At 35.7% G+C, this 24,196-nt stretch overlaps 1 protein-coding gene across 3 annotated transcripts in view; it reads left to right on the forward strand.

Annotated features, from left to right (window-relative positions):
• The window catches only part of SYT16 (synaptotagmin 16), a 127,827-nt gene that overhangs the window by 48,453 nt on the left and 55,178 nt on the right, over nucleotides 1–24,196 (forward strand). For 2 of the 3 annotated variants that reach the window (XM_027842914.1, XM_027842915.1), the window contains exon 2: nucleotides 15,798–16,010. In XM_027842914.1, coding sequence (XP_027698715.1) covers nucleotides 15,798–16,010 — 213 coding nt within the window. Of the gene's footprint in view, nucleotides 1–15,797; nucleotides 16,038–22,824; nucleotides 22,843–24,196 lie in introns of all 3 variants that reach the window. The other variant, XM_027842913.1, reaches the window with a different exon arrangement.

The raw sequence follows: 24,196 nt of genomic DNA on the forward strand, positions 1-24,196 counted from the left end.
CTTGCAGACCCCTTAAAGGGCCTCAGGGACTCCTCAGGACCACATTTTGAAAACAGTTGTTATAAGGAGCTCTTCTGGGAGGAGTTATACCAGGAAGATCAGTAGCTGCTCTGAAAGTTACCTTAGAGATGTCTGGGACATTGAGTGGTTCAGTGAATTGACCAATGTCACACAGCCAGTATGTGAAAAAAGTCAGACTTGTATACAGGTCTTCCTGACTCCAAGGCCAGCTTGCTATCCACCGTGTTATGTTGCCTGTCCTAGTTAAAGTGATGTAGAAAGCGTGTGTCTCAGCATGTCACACTCCTGTTTAATGAGTTCTAGTGTCTCCCTATTTTTTAGGATTGAATTTAGACACTTCTGTTAGATGTTTAAAGTTCTTCACAGCCCTCTCCAAACCACCTTTCTAGGCTTATCACACGTTACTTTCTTTTGCACATTCTATGATTCAGTCACATTGGTCTTCTTGCTGTGCCTTTCTGTGCATGACTTTTCATCTTCTATCTCCATGTTTTTGCATCGGCTGTCCCCTATATTTGGAATGCCTTCTCTCCTCACCTTTATCTCTCAGAATCTTTAACTTCACTCAACTCTAGGGAGACTTCCAGGTCCCTCCAGTTGCTAATGTGTCCCTCTCCGCTTTCATTTTTCGTTTGTTTAGCCATTTCAGTTGTGTCTGACTCTTGGTGACCTCTTTTTTTGGTTTTCTTGGCAGAGTTACTAGAGTGGTTTGCTATTTCCTTTTCCAGCTCATTTTTATAGATGGGGAAACTGAGACAAAAGTTTAAAATGACTTTTCTGGGGTCACTCAGCTAGCAAATGTCTGAGGCCAGACTTGAACTCAAGTGTTCCTGACTCCAGGCCCAACCACTCTATCCACTGTGCCACCTAGCCACCTTCTTCCATCGTTACTTCGTATTTAATTTGTATATGATTTCATCTGTACATATTGTTTCCTCCAAAAGAAAATGTAAGCTTCTTGAAGGTAGGAACTGCTCTTGAGCATCTGGCACAGTGCACTTCATATAGTTAGTGCTTCATACATGTTTATTAATTGATTGATAAAAGCATATATTGTACAGAATGAGGTACATAAAAATCTGGCTGTATTCTACCCTAGTCAGACTGCATTTGATGTATCATATTTAACTTTGAGCACTGTATTTTAGGATATAAACAAACTGGGGACCTTCTCAAAGAAAGTAACTGTGATAGTGAGAAAAAGGAAGCAATGGAATGCAAGAGTTAGAAGAAGGAACTGTGTATTATATATGTGTAGCATGGAGAAAGAGGAAGCTTGGGGTGATAGATACAATAGCTTTTTTAAAGCAGTATTTGAAGGGGTTATTACATGGAAGAGGGATTAGCATTGTTTTGCCCAACACAATGACTTGCACATAGTAGGCACTATATGTTTACTGATTAGCTGTAGAGGGGAGAACTAAGGAATGAAGTGTATGTGGAAGTTGTAAAGAGGCAGATTTTAGTTTGATAGGAGGAAAATCTTAAGAACTGTATAAAAGAAGGGTGAGATATCTTGAAAGATGATTAGTTATCTGTCACTGGCATCTTTAAATAGAGGTTGGATAATTTCTTGTCAGAGATATATTTTTTTAAGACTTTGTCTCCCTCTCCTTTCCAAGCTAGAAATCCACTGGACACTAATAGACTTAATGCCCCTGTTGATGATCATGAGTCTTTGACCCTTTTTGTTTCCAATTTGGTCTGGTTAGGCCCTGCTTAGGCAGCCTGGTGGCAAATTCCCCCTTACCATATGGTACTAAGTGAGGATGCCTGATTTATGGCAACCCTACTTTGGCTCAGAACTCTAGCCTCTCCCAATAGCATATATAATATTATATATGTGTAAATATATTATGATATCATATAATACAATGTAATACAATATGATGTGACATGATATAACATATGGTATGATATGGTATAATATGATACAATTAATATAATATAATAGTGTCACCACTAAGCTCAGAATCAGCATATTTATAAAAGAGTTTCCTGTTTAGAGGATTGAACTTCATGATCCTTACAACCCTAATATTTTGTGATTCTAGGATAATGAGTATTACCTTATCCTACCTCCCTTATAGGGTGGTGATCATGAAGAAAGCATTTAAAAATATGTTTATTATTATTTTTGTTATCTAAAACTATTTGCCAGAGGACATGGAAACCCATTATTAGGAGCTACCAAGCAGGTTGCACATTGAGAAGAAAACAAAGACTATATGAACCTGGAGTTAAGCAAGGGTAAGTTAAGTAAGGATGCATCTCCTACTTTTGCTCCTTTGAGTTCTATTCCGTTGCAAAATGGCCTTGAGAAATTGCCAAGCCAAGAATTTTGCTTCCACCAGGTGAAAAGCCTAGGTAGTTAAAGATGGAGATAGTAACTGATAGTTGGTATTAACTTACTCATTGGAAGACTTGGAATAGGGACCAGATCTGTGATTTCCTTGGTATGGGGACATCCCAAAGGAAGAAACTTCCTTTACAAATGTAAATTGGCACCTTCTCTTCAGAGTTTGGAGAGTTTTAAAAGTTTAAGAGAGTTAAGGAGTTTTAGAGAGTTGTTTAGAGCATTGGTGTCAAACTCAAATAGAAATGGGCATTTCTAAACCATACATAAGGAAGCCTGCTGCTGCACATTGACTTAGAAAACCACATATTAACATTATCTATGTTCTATCGTATTTTTATTTATTTTGTTAAATATTTCTCAATTACATTTAATCTAGTTCTTGATCACATTGGGAAGTGTTATGGCTGTGTGTTTGATACCCCTGACCTAGAGTACCAAAAAGGTAGGTGAACTGCTTAGGGATTTGGCCATAGATCTTCCTGACTTCAAGGCCAATTGTCTATCCACTAGGTCACACTCCCTTTTTATTCATTGTGAATGAAGATAAAATTAGGTCACCATTTTCCAAATATTTTCTGAACAGGCTACCCCCTAATTACCAAAGGTGGTTAATTGATGTGTTTTACTATAGCTATACCTGCTATTGCTATTACCCTGTCCTTCTCCTCAGGTCACAAAGGACTGATAAGTTTACAAACAAATCACTTAACTTCTCTCAGAGTCTCCACTACTTTCATCTATTAAATAAAGTTAATAAACCCTACATTGCCCACCTCACAGGGTCATCATTGTGAGAAAAGTATAACATAAATGAAAGTTTCTCTCTCTCTCTCTTTTAGGATTTTTTTAGACCAGTTTTAGTGCCAGCCTTGCCACATATGGTGTGATTGTCACTAAGTCACTGAACTTATCAATTTTTTCATCTCAGAAATGAAACTCTCAGTATTTTCATCTGTAAAATGATTGGATAGATAATCCTGATTTTGGTGAGGATGTTAACAAGAATTGAAGTGATCAAAATATGGGTAACAGAAAGGAAAAGTACTATTAGTATGAAGCCTGGATAATTTATATAATGGATTATCAGCATATATGGTATTTCCTTTTTCTTATGGCCTAATACAGGCTTTTCCACATAGACAGTTGGGTATTTGGAGAACATTGTTTAAAGATATTGCCATTTTCTCTTTTATATAAGAAGAGTAGAATCACACTACCCTGGTTTGAATATTGAGGGGAATTTTTTACTATAATTTGGGAAATTGAATCATAGATGAAAGTGATCTGATTTTCTCAGAATTCCATGGGGTAATGATAGAAAATTCTCATTTTTTAGCTTATTGTGAAGTAATTTTTTTCTAGCTTGGTTTCTAGTTTATTTTTTTTTGAAAGGATAGTGCTTACCTCATTTTCCTTAGGGAAAATCTTTTAGTTTGACAAACCTCATATTCAGCTGCTTTAGTCTAATAATTTTAACATCTAGTTTTCCCTTAATTTTATTTCATTTTCTTTTAAAACTTTCTGCTAAGATCTCAACTCCAAAATTTTGCAAATCCCAGTTTAATATAAGAATAAGAAAAACAAAAACAAAAACTTCCTAACAGTTAGAGAAGTCCAAAAGAAGAATGGGCTGCCCCTTAACGGATTGTGCAATCAATCCAGTATTTATTAAGCACTTACTATATGCCACTGGGGATACAAATCCAAAGAAGGAAGGAAGGAAACAAGTATTCATTAAGTGCTTACTATGTGCCAGGTGCTTTGCTATGCATATTACAAATATTATTTCATTTCATCTTCACAACCCTGGGAGGTAGTGCTATTATTTATCTCCACTTTACAGTTAAGGAAACTGAGGCAACAGAGGTTAAGTGACTTGTCCAGGTTGCCAGAGTTAGTAATTATTCAATGCTAGATTTGAACTCAAATCTTCCTGATATCAGACACCAGGAACCTTTTCACCACCTAGAAAGTAAAATGTGGAATGTGGAAATAATTTTCACTTGCAAGGAGCTGGATGAACTCTGTCTGCTATGTTGTAGAGGAGATTCCCTATTCAGGAATATGAAAGCAAAATGACCTCTGCGATCCCTTCCAGCTCTGAGATGCTGTGTTTTTTTTGACTAGATGATCTCTCTATTGTGTCTTCTTATAGCTCTGAAATTCTCTGTTTTAAGAGCAATTGAATTGTAGCTTCAGTCCCAAGGTTACTTTTTCTTTCTGGAACTCAGAACATGCTTTTACTTTCTTTCTAATTCCCTGTTCTTTTTTCAACCTAGGCTCTGTCCTTTACTATATGGTCCAGGTAATGCTTGTCTTCAGAGATACGGCTGTTTAGGGAATTCGCTGATATTCTTCATTGAAATTAAGGCATCCTTTATCTTGTTTCTGCTTGTACCCCTTAGGAGCTGTGCTTCTTGAGCACCCACTCCTTCATGTTTCCACTTCCCATTTATAAGGTATGAGCAATACCTGATTCCACCTAATTGCTCCTGTGTAGGTGGAGTGGGAACTAAAAACCCAAGTCACATTGATAATTTTGTAAAAAGCTCTTTCTTTTTCTCTCTCTTTAAGACACAGAGAGAAAAGATCAAAAAATCACTTTCCCTGCTCCGGTACTTAAATGGATATGTTGCCTTGAAAGAAACATGAAAATGAGTATTCAATTCTGTTCAACAAACATTTATTAATCCCCTCTATATACAAAGCACTGTAGCAAACCTGTGTGAGATATAGAAATTAATAAGGAGATTATCAGTGTGGGGGTGATCCCCTTCTTGATGTAGCTAGAAAAATCTCCATTTCTGAAGAGGTTGTCCATGAGCTGATGGGATCCCCAAATTCTTTAACCACTGATAAAACTCGTAGATTTTTGACCTCCTGCATACTTCTCTAGGCTATTCCTTGATTGCTCTCCCATCTGTTATCCCTTGTTCTTGTCATGTGATTAGCCCATTTTCTTTGTGAGCATATATTTCTTTGATGGTTCATTGGATGGGATGCTGGACTTGGAATCTGGAAGACTTGATGTTTGAATCCTGCCTCAAACATTTAAATGTTTGACTCCACAGGAGTTACTTAACCCCTGTCTGCCTCAGTTTGCTCATCTGTAAAATGGGGATGATGTTTATCCTTCATTCTTGAAGGAGACTAATGACATCAGGAGGGTGATGTCTTGACTTGTAAATAAATTAGATTTAAGTGAGTCATCTAAGTCCAGTGGCAAGACATAGATCAGCACAGCTGGAGATGACCCCAGATGCAGTGGGAGACTTAGGCCTTTTTAAGCTAAGGTCTTTTCCAGGTCTCAGTTTGTTTGAGGCAACACCTATTCAGTGATTTAAGGCTGGGTAAGAAATGAGGCAGAAGATGGCTTAGTTTGCCTACTTAAAAAAAAGAAATCAATCTGGGAGGGGAAGACCCTTAGAGTTTCTGGGCAGAAGAGAAACTATTGCTATATACATTCACTCTGAGTCATCAAAACCCAAACAATGACCAAGTGAGGCTTGGACTGGGACCTATTATTGGCCAATCAGTGAGAGCCAGACTGATTTGAGTTTAAGTCATAGTTAAATAGCTCCATTTGAATCCCAATGGGCTTTATCAAAGCCTGGCTTTCCAGAGCTCTATTTCAAGAAATCGTAAATGAAACTATATGGGACAAAATTTTTTTAAACAAAATAAATAAGTAGGGAAGAGAAAAAAAATCTAGCCCCCAAACCCCAAGATGTCTTGTGAAGTTTAAGTGATCAGAATTTATTTTCTTTTGGGCAGGGAACCCACATGTGAGGGCATGATTCCCCATGTGTACAGAGGGAGAAGAGGGAGAAGGGAAGGAAGGAAGAAAGGAAGGAAGAGAGGAAGGAAGGAAGGAAAAAAGGAAGGAAGGAGCATTGCCCAATTGGGACTGGCCAGTTGGGTCCTCAATGGGGCAGCTACTATTACGCACAGATTGTTGTTTGTTCTCCATTCTGGAAGAGGACCAATAACATCAGGAGGATGATGTCTTGATTGCAAGTGAATTGGATTTAAGTGAGGTAGGGCTGTGTAAAGTCAACAGCCCCACTCTCTCCTCCAGAGTCATCCAAGTCCAGTGACAAGACATAAGTCAGGATGACTAGACATGATCGCGTATGCAAAATAGGGATAATAATAGCACCTACCTCTCAGTGTTGTGAGGATTAAATGAGATAAAATTATGCAAAGTACTTTGCAAACCTTAAAGTGCTATATAAACAGTAGTAGTTATTGTTATTATTATTATTGCTGATGACATCCTTAATGATCTAGTCTTTCTTCATGGTTATTTGTAATGTAATGCAGCTTATTTAGACCTACCATATGCTTCTCCAATATCCTCTGAGGGACATTGACTTTTAATTCTGCACACATTGTCATGTTTCATGACTGGCAAGCATGCAACCTTAATAGTATAAAAATGGCATAAGAGGTGGACATGCCTTACATTTTTAAATGATATTTGATAGCTAGATGTCTTGTTGGTGAAGATTATAACTAAAAATGTGGCTGTGCTCTTTTTTTTTTAGTACTTTAGCTTGACAGTGGTTGAGTAGTACATGTATGCTTCTATTTCTGAACTTGTGGATTCTTCAAGAATCAGCTTAAATCCTACTTTCTGTGGAAGACCTTTCCAAGTCCCCCCATCTGCTAGTGCATTCTCCTCTAAGATTGCCCTCCATCTACTTTGTATGTATCTAGTTAATATACATTCCACATTGGAATGTGAGCTTCTTGAGATCTGTTTTTTGCTTTTTTTTATTTCCCAGTGCTGAGTATCATGCCTGGAACATGCAATGAAGTGATTAAGTAAGTGATTAATAAATGCTTGTTGTCTGACTGACCAACTCAATTCTAAGAGGCAGATTTTTTGACATGCCAAGATTAAGGGGTTTTCCAACATGCCAAGGACCAGAGTTTTAAACTGAGGACCAAATAATTTCAGTTATTCTGGAGATAGATATTTTGTGCTTACGTAACTCACTTGAAGAATCTTAGCAGAGATTTTAATATTTTGAACCTCAAATATCAAAGTGGCTTTGTTGTAGGTTCTGTTGCTTTAATATTACTTGCTTCCTGGTAGCTTTTAGGGGAGCTTGCACTCTGTCTTTTCTCTTTGGTTGTTTACTCACTGAAATTTCCCTGTGTTATTAGTGAACTTAAGACTACACTAACAGGTACTAGAGTTTTTTTTGAAATCTCATAGTGGAGCCATAGAATGATAGTAACAGCAGACAGTTAATATATACATACCCATGCATTCTTGTGCATGCACACACATAAACACACACACACACATATACACACACACACATACACACACACATACACAAAATTGTCCTTAGCACCTATAGTTCTTTTCCTCACAGTTTCATAATCCTGAACCACTCTCTCTTATTCCCCACTCACACATACACATACACATACACACACACTCACACATACACACACACACACACACACACAGAAATTGAAGCACAGTCTAAGCATTTTTGCAGATGAAAGGATGGGGGGAGGAATTCTTTTTTCTGCAGAGGCTCACATATCTGCATAAAAAAATAAATTAAGGCCTACACAGGTAAAAAAAAAAAACAAACCAACCCACTAGTTTTTTTTGGTTGATGTGAGAGAAATTTAAACGGTTAAGCTAATCACATTTGAAATTAATAATGAAAAATATAACATGTTCTCCAATAAACATGATAGATATTTTTAAATGGTTTGTAGCTATGGATCATGAAACCAACTTTTGTTAACAAATATGTAAGGAGGTTAAAAGATTGGTGTCTCATAAGTGACAAGTGAATGGAAACCCCACCAATAAGTGAGCACAACTCCAGTTCCGTGGTGTATGAACACCCCATTGAAAGTCGATCTTGTATGGGCTCTGCTTACATCTGCCTCAAGGACCTATCTTTATTTGATCTAACAATATATAATTAAAATTACACTCTTTGTTTATAGATTCTGTAGCTTATTGAAAATTTGTACTTTCCTAGAAAGGAATATGATCACAGTGTGTCTTACTTGCATTTTGAAAAATCCAAAGGGATTTTTCCTATGCTAAGGGATGTAGCCTATGCTAAAGTGAGGATGTGTCTCCTATCTTTCTGAAGAAATTCTTAACCTGGGATTCAAGGAAATGTTTAAAAATATTTTTGATAAGTATTTCAATAAATCACTTTCCTTTGTAACCTTATGCATTTTATTTTATGCTTTCAAAACATTATTCTGAGATAGTTTCCACAGGTTTTACCAGACTGAAAAAGGGTCTATGACACAAAAAGGTTAAGAACCCCTGTTCTAAAGGTATCAAAATCACGTCCAAAATCCTTACTTGCACAAGCATTAATCACACTAGAAAAGGATTTGGCAGCCACCAGATTTTCTTTGTTACAATTACACATAGAGCATAGATGACTACATAAGGGGTGGGAGGAAAATTTGACTAGAAGATTAACAATATAAATGAACACTGACTATATGGGTTATTATTGGGGGTCAAGTTTCTCCTTCTATATATTCTTTCTTTAGCTGAGCAAGAGTACGTACAGCCAGGGCTGGTACCAACCATCTCATCATTCTCAAGGGCCATTATCCTGCTGTCCCATTATTCCAAAAACTTGCTGGAAGGTAAAAGAAATTTGACATATAAATATCAGACAAAGCTTGCTCTTGTGAATTGTACTTCTGCCATATCATGTAGGATAGACATGTTCTTCTCTTCTGGCTTCCTCTTCCTAGAAGCCTCCAAAACCAAGTTCAAAAAGATGTTACCAAACTAGTGTATTCTGGGGTAGCATCTGTTCAAGTCTCCCTTTTTACAACAATGCTCATGATCTACGTGGTTTAAATTTATTTGTTTATTTGATTCTGAACTTAAGAAATAAAACAAGCATTTCCATAATACAGTAGAATAGAAAAAGAAAGATGATTGGACAGGAAACTGCAAATCTATTATGCACAACTTGCTATTCCTCTTAAATATATAATAAAGTTATCATGTAACTTTCTTTTTTTCTCTTTCTTCTCCCTCCCTCTTACCCTAGAGATGGCTACCATAAGACACAAATATATATATATATATATATATATATGCATATGTATATATATGTAAAAAATTCTATACATTTTTATTTATTAGATCTTTCTCTAGAAACAGCTGGTGTCTTCCTTTATATGTCCTTTGGGGTTAATTTGGGTATTTGTAATAGTCAAAATGACTTAGTTACTCAAAGTTGTTCTTAAAACAATACTGTTGTTACTGTATACAATGTTCTCTTCATTCTGCTTATTCCACTCTTCATTATTTCATGCAAGTCTATCCATGTTTTTCTAGGATCATAGAGCTAATCATGTCTCACAGCAAATTGTTTAGCCATTCCCCACTTGATGGGCATCCCCACAGTTTCCAGTTCTTTGCCACCATAAAGAAAGCTGCTGTAAATATTTTAGAACATACATATATTTCATTTTCCCTAATCATCTTGGGAAACAGAAGGAGTTGTGGTATTGCTGGGTTAAAGGGTATATAGGCAGTTTAATAACTTTTTGGGCTTAATTCTAGATTGCTCTCCAAAACAATTGAATCAGTTCACAATTCCACCAACAGTGAATTAGTGTCCCAATTTTTCCACATCCCCTCTAACATTTGTTACTTTCCTCATCAATCATTTTAGCCAGTCTGATAGGTATAAAGTGATATCTTAAGATTGTTTTAATCTACATTTCTGTAATTAATAATGATTTAGAGCATTTTTCATATGAGTATAAGTTGTTTTGATTTCTTTATTAGAAAACTGCCTGTTCATATCCTTTGACCATTTATCAATTGGGGAAGGACTCATATTCTTCTAGATTTGGCAAAGTTCTTTATATATTTGAGATATGAGCATATATAAGTAGAGGTTAGTAGTGAGGAACATGGCTTTGAAATAATAAATAGCTAAACACTATTTGTAATTCCTTAATTTCTCTTTATGGCTTATGTCTTTCAGTGATATTTATAGCAATTTGCCTTTCTCACTTCAACAATTATTCTTGGGTTACATTGGTGATTCTCTAACCCTGCCTTATGCTTTTTGATAGTAAATCATAAATCATTAAGGAGACGATGATGGTAATTCAAAGTCAGTATTTCCATAACATGGTGAAAAGCGATTATATTGAAAAGGCTAGATTTCAAGAATTTTGTTGTAATATGATTTTGTAGCAATAATAGAATTATAGGAATTAGAGCAGGATGGAATCTTAGTGATCATTCTAAAGTCCAGCCCCTTAATTTTAGAAATAAATAAACTGAAGGCCAGAGAGGTTAAGTGATGTACCCAAGATCATATAGGTAACTAAAAGCAGAGTTAAAATTTATGCCTAGGCCTGCTGACTTCAAATGCAAAATGAGTAGTGGACTGGAAACCAGGAGACTTCGGTTCTAGTCCAGTCTAGTCTAGTTCTTAAATGAGGATTTAGTTTTCAAAATATTTTGGCAAATCTATTTCAATAAAATTGGTTTCCAATAGAATCTTATATATTTAATTTAAAAACATTCTGAGCAGGAGTTTATGTTTCAACAGATTGTCCAAAGGGTCCATGACCAAAAAAAATTAGAACTCAAAGTCTGCCACTAACTTTTGATGTGACTTTTAACACATCACTTAATTTCCTTCAGCTTTCCCTTCCCTGCTTATCTACAAAGTGAAGGTACTGGACTTGAGTTTCCTTTTAGCCCTAACATTCAGTCACTCAACAATCAAGAAAGAGGTTTTCTAAGGTGGAGAGCTGGCCCATACTTCAGCACCATGGACAATGCTGGTGGGAACAGGGGTGGTGGGAGCAATTACAGCTTGGTTCCAGGGCACAGAAATTTAAAGTACACAAGTTTAAGATGATGGCTTTAGAAGACTGGAATTAAAAAAAAAATTCCTACCTTTGTTGCCCTTGCACTTCTTTAATAGCACAGGACCAACTTAACTTATCACCTAGTTAATAAGAATAATTTATTAAGATTAGGAGTTGCCCTTCCCTGACTCAGAGGCTGAGCCCCAGATGAATGACTCCCTGTCTATTCCTGCTGTGCTTCTTCTCAAGATCATCTCTCTAGCAGTGACCTCATGGTTTTCTATTTCTCTGTGTTACTCCAGTGAGGTTGGTGTTTAACTTTCTCATAGAATGTAGAGTTTGATGCTTTCCTGACTGTTTAACTAAATTTATCTTAATAGCTTCTAATACTATTTTCACATCATAACTAACTAGCATTTATTGCATTTGTATAGTATTTTTAGATGTGAAAGATGCTTTACAAATATCTCTTTTTAACCCCATAACTGCCTTAGGATGTAGATGGGAAAACAGAGGCAAAATTTAAATGATTTGCCTAGTGTCACACAGCCAGTAAATATCTGAGGCAGAATTTGAACTCAAGGCTTCCTGATTCTAGGTCTAGTGCATTACTGACTGAGTTGCCTAGCTACCTCATGAATTATAGAGGTAATATGAGGGTATATTTTGTGCTGCTTTTCTCAAGCACATTTTGTGTTGCTTGCCCTGGGCACTAAAATTGCTAGTTATGACTCTGACTGAGGGCACTTAGTATATTGCTGGTACTAAAGAAAACATATGTATTTGACTAGGGAAGCACTCAGCAATACTTATGGTTATTACTGTGACTTACCAGAAAGCCACATTTGAATCTTGCTGCTATTTATAGTTTCCAAGTTTGTTGAATAATATTCCCTTAAAATCTTTAAGTTAAAGACATTAAACATTTATGGTACCTGAGCTGACAAATATCGAATGTGACTTAGAGGCTTTGAAGACTAAGCATTGTGAGCAGTTTAGTGTTGTAATCAGTAAAATGTAATATAGTATGTCTGGAATATTTAACAACAGTCATAATTTTGATATTTGAGAAATCTTGAAGAAAATTCTTAAGGCTGTAAACAGGCAAATATTGTCTTGATTGTGAGGAAAAAGAGAGAAGATGGATTATTAAGACTATAAGGTGGTGAACTTGACTTTGATTCCTAGAAAAATTCTAGAATTGTTATTAGAGGGATGCTTTGTGAGGATCTAGAAAGAGAAGACAGTTGGGTATTAAGATTCAGGTATGTTGATTCCATTCATATCATCATCATTATCATCTTTATCATTTAAAATTTAACAACAGGATTACTTGTTGGTAAATAAGAGGAATTCTATAGAAACAGTGTACCTGGATTTCAATAAGAGATTTGACAAATTCTATCATGTAGAATCTCCTTCCTCTGACATATAGTTGACATACAGTCAACAACTACCCCATAGGTGTAGAGGGCTACCTCGGACACCAAAAAGTCAAGTGACTTGTCCAAGGTCAGATGCTAGTATGTATCCGAGCCAGAGACTGAACCAGGTCTTTGGGACTCCAATGATGACTTTCAATATTGTACACATACTGACTTAACCCCCACCCCCAAATTAACAATATCTATTATATTGTATATTTGTTTCATTAAACATTTCCTAATAACATTTTATTCTGATTTGAGCACAGCCATTCTACTATATACCACAGGATACTTTTTCTTTATAGTTGACTTGAAATTCCACTAATTAGAAATTCATTTGGATTAGCAAGTAAACCTGACAAGGTAAAGGAAAGGGGCTAGCAGTCATCTATATTTTACTGTAGATCACAGAATACTCTTTTTTAGGACATCATTACAGATTTTTTGGCAAATGGAGTGGTCCTTAAATACTGAGCTGAAAACTTCTGAAGGGAAAAAGAATAAGACCTTTGAAGTGAGGCTTTATGAAAGCTTCTAACTATGACAATTTTATACACATTTTCCAAAGTGTGGTAAAGCCACAATGTTATGTGTATATACAGTCTTTGCTTTCTATTTTTTATTTTTTAAACTAGCCACATTCCATAATTAATTTCATTCAAGTATGTGCATTGGAAGGGAGGATGTGATTATTTAATTCAAGTAAGCAGGGGATGACTTCTTCAGCCCTCTAAGAATAAAGAAACTATTGGATAACTGTTCCAGGAAAGAAGATTCTGGTTCTCAAAGGCTAGGGGTGTTGTCTTCCTCTGTTAACATGAGTGGTTAGAGAAAAGTAAATGGTGCACATAAGCTTTTACAAGTATTCAAAAGCTTCAAGTTAGAGAAGGAGAATAGTCCAATTGAGGAAAACTGTATAAAAAGGTTATGATTATTTCATACTATACTTGGTGCAGCTAGGTGAGCACAGTGGATTGAGCACCCAGCCTAGAGTCAGGAAGACCTAAATTCAAATTTAGCTTCAGACACTTAGTAATTGTGGGAAACTGGGCAAGTCACAACCTCTATTTACCTCTTTTCCCACAACTGTTAAATGAGGATAATAATAGGCATCTACCTCTTAGGGTTATTGTGAAGATCAAATGAGATAATAATTGTAAAGTGCTTAGCCCCTTCCTGGCACATAGTAAATACTATATAAATGTTAGCTATTACTACTGCTACTACTACTACTACTACTACTACTACTACTACTACTGCTATTACTGCTGCTGCTGCTGCTACTACTATTACTACTACTACTACTACTACTACTACTACTACTACTACTACTACTACTGAAAATAAAGTATTCAGTCTCCACTCCTGTGCTGGATATAAGAGTTTGATATTGCTGTTACATACTTGTGTAACCTTGGGAATGACATTTAATCTCCTTAGAACTCAGTTTCTTCATCTATAAAATAAAGGTATGACTTGATAATTCCAGAGGTCCCTTCCAGCTCTGTCTTTTATATATTTTTTAAAGTAGGTGCAATTTATTTTTCTATAAAAATTAAATTTGTTTTTTAAATGAACAAAAATCAATTTTCTCTTTTTTCTTACCTCTCTCCAGGGGAAAAAAGAAAAACAAAATCATTGTGCCAAATGTTCATAATCAAGCAAAACATACTCATGAATTGGCTATATCCAAAAAAAAATACATTTCATTCTCCAACTTGCGATAATTGCCCCTCTATTAGGAGGTAGGTATCATGCTTTATAATTAGTCCTCTGGAATCACAGTTAGTCATTACATTGATCAGAGTTCTTAAGTCTTTCAAAATGGTTTGTTTTTACAATGTAGTTATTATTGAATAAATTATTCTTCTATGAGGTAGGTACTATTATTATCCTCATTTTTCAGATGAGGAAACTGAGGTAAACAGAAATTAAGTGACTTTCCTAGAATCACACAGGTACTAAGTGTCTGAGACTGAATTTGAATTCAGGTCTTTCTTTTCCAAGTTATCTACCAGTCCATAAATTTGTGATTTAATACAAGAGTTCAAAAAATTTTAAACTTAAATTATGTTTTTACAAATGCATAGAAAGAAATAATGCAGCCAAGTTGATTCAACAACCACTGCCATTTACTATTTGCTAAAAATAAAGCAGTGGGGAGATACAAAAATATTAAATTCAACAAATATTTATTAACATCTATTATGTTTAAGAAAGGCAATGTGGCATACTGGGTTTGAGGTCAGGAAGACTTGGGTTCAAACCTTACTTCTTAAATTTGCAGCTCATGTGACCATGGACAAGCTGCTTAGTGTTTCTCTAAGACAAAATGAAAAACAAACTAAGATCTTCGCTAGTGGAGGGATTCTCTACCAATTAGATGACAAGGTCTTAATACATTGATGCATATGTAAGGTGCAAAGTGTTTTGTGCTGTTAAAAAATGTGTTGTCTAGGCATGGTGATGGTATATACATGTGCACATATGTATATATGTTTAGTACACAATAAAATAAACCATTTATATAACAGAGGTACATATAGTGTGCTATGGGAGTGAGAAGCAGAGAGAATTTACAAATGGAACATTTAAGAAGGCTTCATGAAGGAGGTTGTAGTTGAATTGGATCTTGAAGAATGGGTAGGATTTTAACAGACAAAGATGGGGAGGTAGAGAAGCTCAGTATGTAAAGAAAGGAATAAGCAAACTTCAGGGAGATGGAAAAGCAGGGAATGGAAAGGAAGGAACACTGGATTTTGTATCAGATCTGGTTTTAAATCCTTGCTTTGCCACTTACTGCCTGTATAGCCTTGGGAAAATAACTTCACCTCTCTTAGTAACAGCTTCCTAACCTGTAAAATGAAAAGAGATGGTTTAGATGGACTTGCAGTTCTAAATCTAAACCCCTCTGACCCCAATGTTGATTTGTCTGGAGTTTGTGAAAAAGAGTGGTGTGAGATAAAGCTTCCAAAGTTAGAACTACTTCCATTCAAATATAGCATCTGCATATTTAAAACTTCTGCTAGTTTCTAAAATTGAATTAATGATCCATACATATACAGTATTGTCTGGAATATTCAGCTATTGGTTCTCACAAGTTTTTTCTTTCTTCCTTTCTTCCTTTCTCCCAGTTAACAGTTATGGAGAAGATGAAGAACTGTCCACATCTTCTGACAGTGATGAGGAGATGATCAAGCAATTTGAGATCTCTGTATCCCACTCACAGAGCTTCCGTTCTGGAGTACCTGAAAAAGGACCACTAACAAGTTCAGTGAGGAAGTCAAAATTCAACCATTTATGGTCCAGACATGAAGAAAATAATACAGAAGCATCTGAATGTGAAGGTATTTTTGCATTACCTCTTTACTTTTGTCTATAGCAAAGGATGGCCTAAATTATTATTAACTTCTGAGGTAACGTTAGCCATAAAGTTGCTTTAAAATAGTTTGCATTAAAATAACTGAAGAAAGTTACAGAGGAAGAGAGAGAGAGAAAGAAGATACATAGAGTTACAGGAGAAAAAAGGAAATTTTAATTTGGAGAAAAAACTAATATTAGAAACAATTGAGAAAAATGTAAACCTAACTCTCATAACTTTAAATAAAAATGGATTAAATAATCCAATGAAACTAAAAAGAGTGACATATTGGATAAGAAAACAAAATTCTGCACACTGTTGCTTACAAGAAACACACTTAAAAAAGAAAGATATGGGGCAGCTAGGCGGCACAGTGGATAGAGCACTGGTCCTGGAGTCAGGAGGACCTGAGTTCAAATCTGGCCTCAGACACATAACACTAATTAGCTGTGTGACTCTGGGCAAGTCACTTAACCCCAATTGCCTTACCAAAAAAAAGAAAAGAAAGATATACACAGAATAACAAATGAGAGGCTGGAAATTTTTTTAAAATTATGCATCAGGTGAATACCCAAAAGCAAAGGCAGGAGCTGTAGTCATGATACCAGACAAAATGAAAACAAACGTACATAACATGAAAAGAGAAGAAAAAAACTACATTATGTTGAAAGAAATTATAGACAACAATCTAATATCTGTATTAAACTTATATGCTCCAAAATCCCTTATACCTAAATTCATAAGAAAAAAAATAACTGTACTATAAGAAGATATAGACAGTAACACAATAATGGCAGGAAATTCAATGTTTTTCTCTACATTTTGTATAAGTCTAACAAAAAGATGAAGAAGGGAAAATATAAAACTGAACAAATTGCTAGGGAAACTAGAGCTAAAAGACTGATGCCTTCTTCCAAATAACGACTGCTAAAGAATATGCATATTTCTCAGCACCATGTAGAACATTTGCAAAAATTACCTGTGTAGTAGGTGCAGAGATATTGCAAACATATGTGAAAATCAGAAATACATCCCTCATAGATCACAACACAATAAAAATCATAACCAGTACAAGGAGCATAAACAAAAGACACAGAATCCAAAGGGAGACTTTGTGATTAAATCCTAAATAATGAATAAGTCAAAAGACAAATCATAGTAAAAACTAATGACTATGTGAAAAAATGATAATGAGAAAATAACATAACATCATTTCTGTAACACAGCTAAAGTAGTCTTCAAGAGAAAAACTGTATCCCTTTAAACATACATTAACAAAACAAAAAAGAGAGAATTAACGAGATAATACTAGCTTACTATAGCTGCATGAGTACTGAAAGCAATTATTTTCAGATCAAGTAATAGGGAGAGGGCTGGAGGGTCCTCATTAAGTTTCTTCCAGGAGTTGTGGTCCAGAAACTGCCATGTGGCTATGAAAAACTTTGAAATCTATAACCATCAAAACACCTTCAACGGATTTGAGATCTGACCAATGTAAACTCTGTCTCAAATGGTGTAAATGATCCACATTCTTACTCGGGGAAACTCATTCATATCCTTTCTTCAACAGGGAGAACTCAAGGCACCCAATGTGCCTTCTTTTAGGTGTATTAACATTATGTGGCTCCCAGAACTATATACCAGTTCACTATCTATTATTCCTCCTACTCCTGCTACTTCTTTTCTTGGAATGCACCTCTTGGATGGTATCTTTTATTCTATGTATTCCCTGTGTGTAAGACATTGCTAGTAATATGTTTCAGTCTATTTATGTTGACTCCATGTCTTTCCTTTGCTCCTTGGGTGACCTGCAACTATAATTCCTTGGGGATTGTGGTGCTTCATGATTCATAGTCAAATAGAAACAGTAGAATATCAGGATTTAAGATAGGTTTTTGTTTATTAACATGTCTTATATGTTTATAAATATGTCTTAGACCAAAAAAACTTACAACTTGTTCTAAAAATGTGCCTTCTTTTTTCTTATCAGGACTGAGTTCACACTTTCTTTAATTAATTTTTTTTCAAGTTGGGTCTCCCCATTTCTCTGAAGCTGAAAGTGCAAGGGCCACTGATGGGATTGACTCCATGATTGATTGGCAAGTAGCTGGAAATAAAATTATTCTGTGTGAGCTTCTAAAGGCTATATACCAGGGTGGAATTAACTGCATGACTTCCAACTTGCCTTCCAACACTGAGATTCTTTGATTTTAAGAACACGATATACATTTGCCAACATATAACTGTACACAAACACACACACATGCATGCACACACATATACAGAGTGTCTGAAAAGTTTCAGTGCAGTTTAATGCTTAAAAGTGCACTAAAACTCTTGGGACACCACATACATATATACAGACACCACATACATACATATATACATACATGCATACATACATACAACACACATATGTATTTATCTGCACAATTTTTATGTACAATTGTATATAAATGTACATTATATATGTGTGTATATATATATATATATATATATGACACACAGAGAGACAGAAATAGAGAAAGTAAGGAAGGAGTACCTTTTTTTTCTTTTGTAGAAGTACTCATTTACTTTCTCTACTGATCATGAGCTATTATCTGTGGCATTTTATAGATTTTTGTCTCATATTATAGTCTTCAACAGTTAAAAATTAAAATATGAAGATTAGAATTAAAAAATGTCAGTTGGAAGGGAACTCAGGGTCATTTAGTCCCAGCCATCCTGCTACATAAAGCTATAGATGAGAGTACAATTAATCATTCAGAGTAATTTTTTTGTCAAGTATTTTGATTTTTCAAAGAGTTCTTCATTTTTCTGCTTTCTTCTCTGACTACTCCTCCTATGTCCATGGCAGTAGGATAGAACATTACACTCATCTGTCCATTCCAGAATGAAATGAACCCTCTTAAAATGAATCATAATTCTTTCAAGACCAGCTTTCCTTATGATTGATTTTCCAAGAAAACCATCCTGGTTCTCTAATCTCTGAGAGAGGAGTCTGGTATATAATATAAATTAGAGCCAGTGTTACAATAAACATTTGAGGGCCCAATGTGTTCAAGGTGCCATGTTAGACTGGAAATACAAAGCTGAAAAATGAAATAATTCTTACCCTCAGGGAGCTTCTTAGAGGAGTTAGAGGAATATAGGAATGTTGTTTTTTTCCCCCTGGTTTGTTGAATTTAGGTCAGGTTTTATTCAGAGTAAATACTTAATAAATGTGACATCCTACAGTGATCTGTGATTTCATTGGAGTGGGTACTCACTTCATCAATGTTGACTATAATTCCTCTTAATTCCTCTGTCATTTAGTAGCAGGTCTTTGCTATTGTTGAAAAAATCCACTGATTTCCAGTTAATCTCTAAACATAGCTTGACTGATTCTTGAATGACAGGCATGTTGTCAATCACCAGGCCCATAATCAAAGACTTTCCAGCTTGGCAAAGCTTGCTGGGACTTAGGTTTCTTTGACATAACATTGAAGATGTTTAGGACCCCTCCACATAACAATGAGATGGTGGAGTAGAATTTTAATGGAAGAAATGTTGCCAACCATGTGCATTAGGGCAAACTGTTGTATCATCCTCTGATAGGTGCATCCTGGGTTTGCAAGCAAATGGGGTTATGACTTTCAAAAAAAAAGAAACTTTAAAGAAAATGGGTGGAGACAACTTGTTGTTATGGTTAAGACCCTATCCCATGTTATCAACAAATAATACTCAGAAAAAGAATATAGTCAGGAGAAGACTTTGAACATCAGAATGTGGTATCTCTTAAATGCTTTCTGATCTCATCTTCTGATTTACATGTCTGGTTTATCCAATCATTTTTCCTCCATTTTCATTGTCATCATGTTCTCCAGATTTCTCATCATCAGAGAGTGAAAATGAGGATGTAAAGAAAATTGTGCAAAGAGATAAAAAGAAGCAAATCTATTTAATTTTAAAGACATTGTACAAAAAGCAACAGCAAAGGTAGAACAGAAAAAATATGATATTTTCCATCAGAAACACACTAATCTATCACATGGTTCTATGTGGGATATAGACATTTAAAAGTAGCATTGACATTGGCCAAAACAAAATGGATTAAAAAAAACAAACTATTCCCTCTTAGATTTCAAAGATGCAAATGACCAATGATAGCACTGTAATTAATACCTACTTGCCACTTTCTGATTCCTTCTCAGTTTTTCTCTTTCCTCTTTTTTTTCTCCTTCTCCTGCTATTGTGTCATATCTTTCTTTACTTTTCATTGAGGAGGCAAATGTTAGCTAATGAAAGTTAATAGCAGTTGATTTCTTATGAGTGTCTGGTTTAATTCTAAGCTAATGGCTTCCTTTCTCAGAAATCTAAGTGTTTAGTTTCCAATTTACACACATGCTGATATTCTGAGCTTTATGACAATTGGTCTAACTTTCACTTTTCCTGGAATTTGCAGGCAATTTGTCTTTTGTCATAATACAGAGTCAGAGGTTTCTGACAGATCAGGACTATAACAATGATTGAGAAGGTAAAATTTTGGGTGAGAAACAGGCCATCATACTGAGTGGCCTACTTATAGATTTTGGAGAAAATCAGCAGTTTTTTAAGAACAATAACAATATTTCAACAATTTAGAACATTGGACAGTAAATTATGAAATCACCTATATCTTGTCCTTTTTTAAGTGTCATTTTCTTTTGACTTTTTGCCTCAGAGGTTGGTATCAATCATTGGGAGTAGACACTCATACAGAATAAACAGCAGTACCACTATCTTTCCCAGAACTAACCTTTTGTTGTCCTTCTCTTTATTCATATATCTTGTCTTTCAAAATGTAAGTGTAGATTGTGGGGTTGTTTAACAATAGAGATAAACAATGAGAAATCACCCAATTGGCAGCAAAGGGGCTTTCCACTCAGAAGCTGTGAGGTTTCTCTAACTTGTTCCTCCCAGAGAGGTATCAATTTTTATATTTACAAGATCATGGATCTAGAACTGGAAGGGGCCTTACCTTTTGTTGAATTGAGGGTGATTGCATTCCACTTACCTCTTCTATATCCCAGGGTTCAGGTAAAATGCAAAGTGCTTCACACATATCTCATTTTATCCCCACAATAGCCCTATGAGGTAGAACCTATGACTGTTACTATTCTTTTTTCACATTAGTAAATTTAAGCTTAGGATAACTGTTAGAGATTAGTGCTGGCAGAAGCAGGAGAGGATGAATTAAAGACAATAGATAGAAGGATCAGCCTTTGTGAGTAGTAGTCTTTCATGACCCAAAAGAAGGAGGATCAGGCAAAGGAATGGGGAGACTTAGCTGACAGAAGAAAAGACAAGGAGGGTAGCTGAAAATTGTCTCAGAAGTATTGCGAGGTCTGCTACTTGTGAGGAGAATTAGCTTTGTGCTTGGCTCCAGAGCACAGATTTAGGAACAATGGGTCAAAATTAAAAGAGGCATGTTTAGATATTGGATATAATGACACATTTTTCTAGCATGTAGATTCTTCAAAAGTGGTACGAAGTTTTTTCAAGCAAAATATGGACAATCCATTTTTGACTATGTTGTAGAGGGATATGTATGGATTTATATTCAGATAGACAGTCTCTGTGGTCTCTTCCAGCTGTAAATCTTTGATTCTATGACAACTCTAACTCATTCTGTGGTTCTGAGAGGGTGATGATTCTGAGAAGATTGTAGTGATGGAGGAGACCTGAGGAAGTTCGTTGGATAATCTCAATCTTCTCTATAATAAAGTAGGAGACCGAGTCATCCACTGTAAGTGTAGAGTCATGGATATGGCCAGTGTTGAGAAGAGAAGAACAAGTTTGAAGCAGTAGCTGTAGGTATGAAAGAGGTGAGGCCATGAGGATTGACTAGAAGGACTACTGAATGCCTAAGGGGTTCAGTGGAGCTTATGAGCTATGAAGTTGTGCTAGGGTAAATCAGTTTGATTTTATAACTTTCATGAGCATTGATAGGCAGCTCTGGAGCAGGAGTGAAATCAGATAGTTAATGTGACTTGGAGACCAGTATTCACAGTTTAGGAGCGCAAGAAATTCTAGAGTTGGTACTATAGAATAATTAAATTGACAGAATTTGTGGTTAAGTCTGGGTATGAAAGCTGACATTATAATTACTGCATCAAGCTTGGGAAACACTGTACCATCTCTGAATGAGAGTTAGACCTAGCTAATCACTGAAAAGAGTTAGACCTAGCTAAATAGGAAAAATAAAATAGATGATGAATGACTCTTCTTGAGACTATGATATGTATTTAGATCATAGGATTTTAAATCTAGAACTTGGAGGCACCTTAGATGTCATCTAGCTCAATTTCTTCAATTTACAGCTGAAGAAACTGAGGTCTAAGAACATTAAGGGACTTGTCCAAGATGAGACAGGTATTGTCAGAGGTAGGATTTGGTGGAAGACGAAATTCTCATCAAAACAAGGAAAATAATTGATTCCAATTATACTTACAAAAACAAGGAAAGTAAGAGGGAAAAAACCAAACTATATAATGGACTCTGGAGCCAGTGGTCTGTCCACTCTCTTGCTTTGCCTCATCATGTGGAGCTGTTTTATTAGTATGTGTATCTTAGATTCTGTAGATGAATAATGAACTGGGCCTAGAATTGAACAGCAGGGGAAGAGTGGGCTGGAATATCTTTGGAAAATTACAAAGTGCTCTTAATGACCCCAATTTTCTCCCTGAAACAAAGGGATACACACACACACACTAATATTTTCTGTATGATTATGCATCTTCCTGAGTTGTTAAAAATTGAAAATTGTTCATCACCCACAGACAGTGGAAAGGTGCATGGTGTGTGAGCAGACTTTCACATATTACTAATGATGAATTACTCAGGACGAGTGACATAAACTATATGAGAGATATATGGTGGATTAGGCACTGGCTGTCAAGTCAGAAGACCTGAGTTCAAATTCTCCATTTGATATTTCCTGCCTGTATGACCTTGGACAAGTCATTTAACCTCACTAGGCATGTTCTGTTTCTGTAAATTGAGGCAGTCAAACTAGATGGCCTTTGTGGTCTTTTTCAACTGTAGAGCTACGATCCTATGATATGTATGGCCAGAAAAAATAGCATGATCTGATTCCATAATAAGAGCATGGGATGGCCAATGGGCAGTTTTCATGTTCTATTGGTATTCATATACTGTGAAAGGATTTGGAAGAAGGCCCTTAGCATATTGGGTGGAACCACTGTGGAGAGTTTATAGGAGGAGATGGACCAAATTTGTATAGAATGAGGTGTGGGTGGAATGCAATTTCACAGGATGAGGAATGTCAGTAACTCCATTGGTGATATACTTGATCCATCCATCAAAGTATTGAAATATTTATATTTAATTTAAGAATGAAAAGATATTGACTAAATGTTTCAGCAAAATCAGTGTCACGTTTCATGTTAAGTGAAGCCTAGGCTGTTTACAAAGCAAATAGAACTGTGGTGGGGTGAGAGGAAACAAATGACTTGTGGACTTAGCACTGACTCTTCCCCATGTCTCACCACTCATTCCTTACCTCTGCCTTTTTAGGATATTGGCTCAAATACCACTTTCTGCATGCTTTCTCTCCTGGTTCCATCAGCTTCTGCATTACCCCAAGCCAAATTTGTATTTACTTTTTATACATATATAATATACACAGACACATACATATATATGTATACACATATGCATTATATCTATATCTATCTATCTATCTATATGTATGTGTACACACACATTTACCCTGATAGAATGTAATCTTTCTGAGGGCAAGAACTGTTTCATTTTTGGGTATTTTTGTGTGCCTAGAACCTAGCATAATGCATGGTATGGATTGACATCTTTGGTCTAGTTCAATGCAATTCAATAAGCATTTATTAAAATAAACCAAAAAGTTTTGGAACTTCTGATGCTGTTAGTTTTTTATAACAAAAATATGCTCCAGATTTCCCAAGATGACTCTATAGAACAAGTATTTTTGCCAATGGGCAATTACCTTTTCATATATTTAAGACTGGAATACATATTTTGATTTAAATAAATGGCCAGAATATTTTCTATGATTGTCAAGAAGGACTTACCATTTCCATTTCTACCTCTTACCACTTGTCATGGTACGGTACATATGTTCTTTCCTAGCAGCCTTCTCTCTTGTATGTCAAG

Source organism: Vombatus ursinus, unplaced genomic scaffold (assembly GCF_900497805.2).
Source record: "Vombatus ursinus unplaced genomic scaffold, bare-nosed wombat genome assembly UNPS02014893.1, whole genome shotgun sequence".
Taxonomy (NCBI): Eukaryota; Metazoa; Chordata; class Mammalia; order Diprotodontia; family Vombatidae; genus Vombatus; species Vombatus ursinus.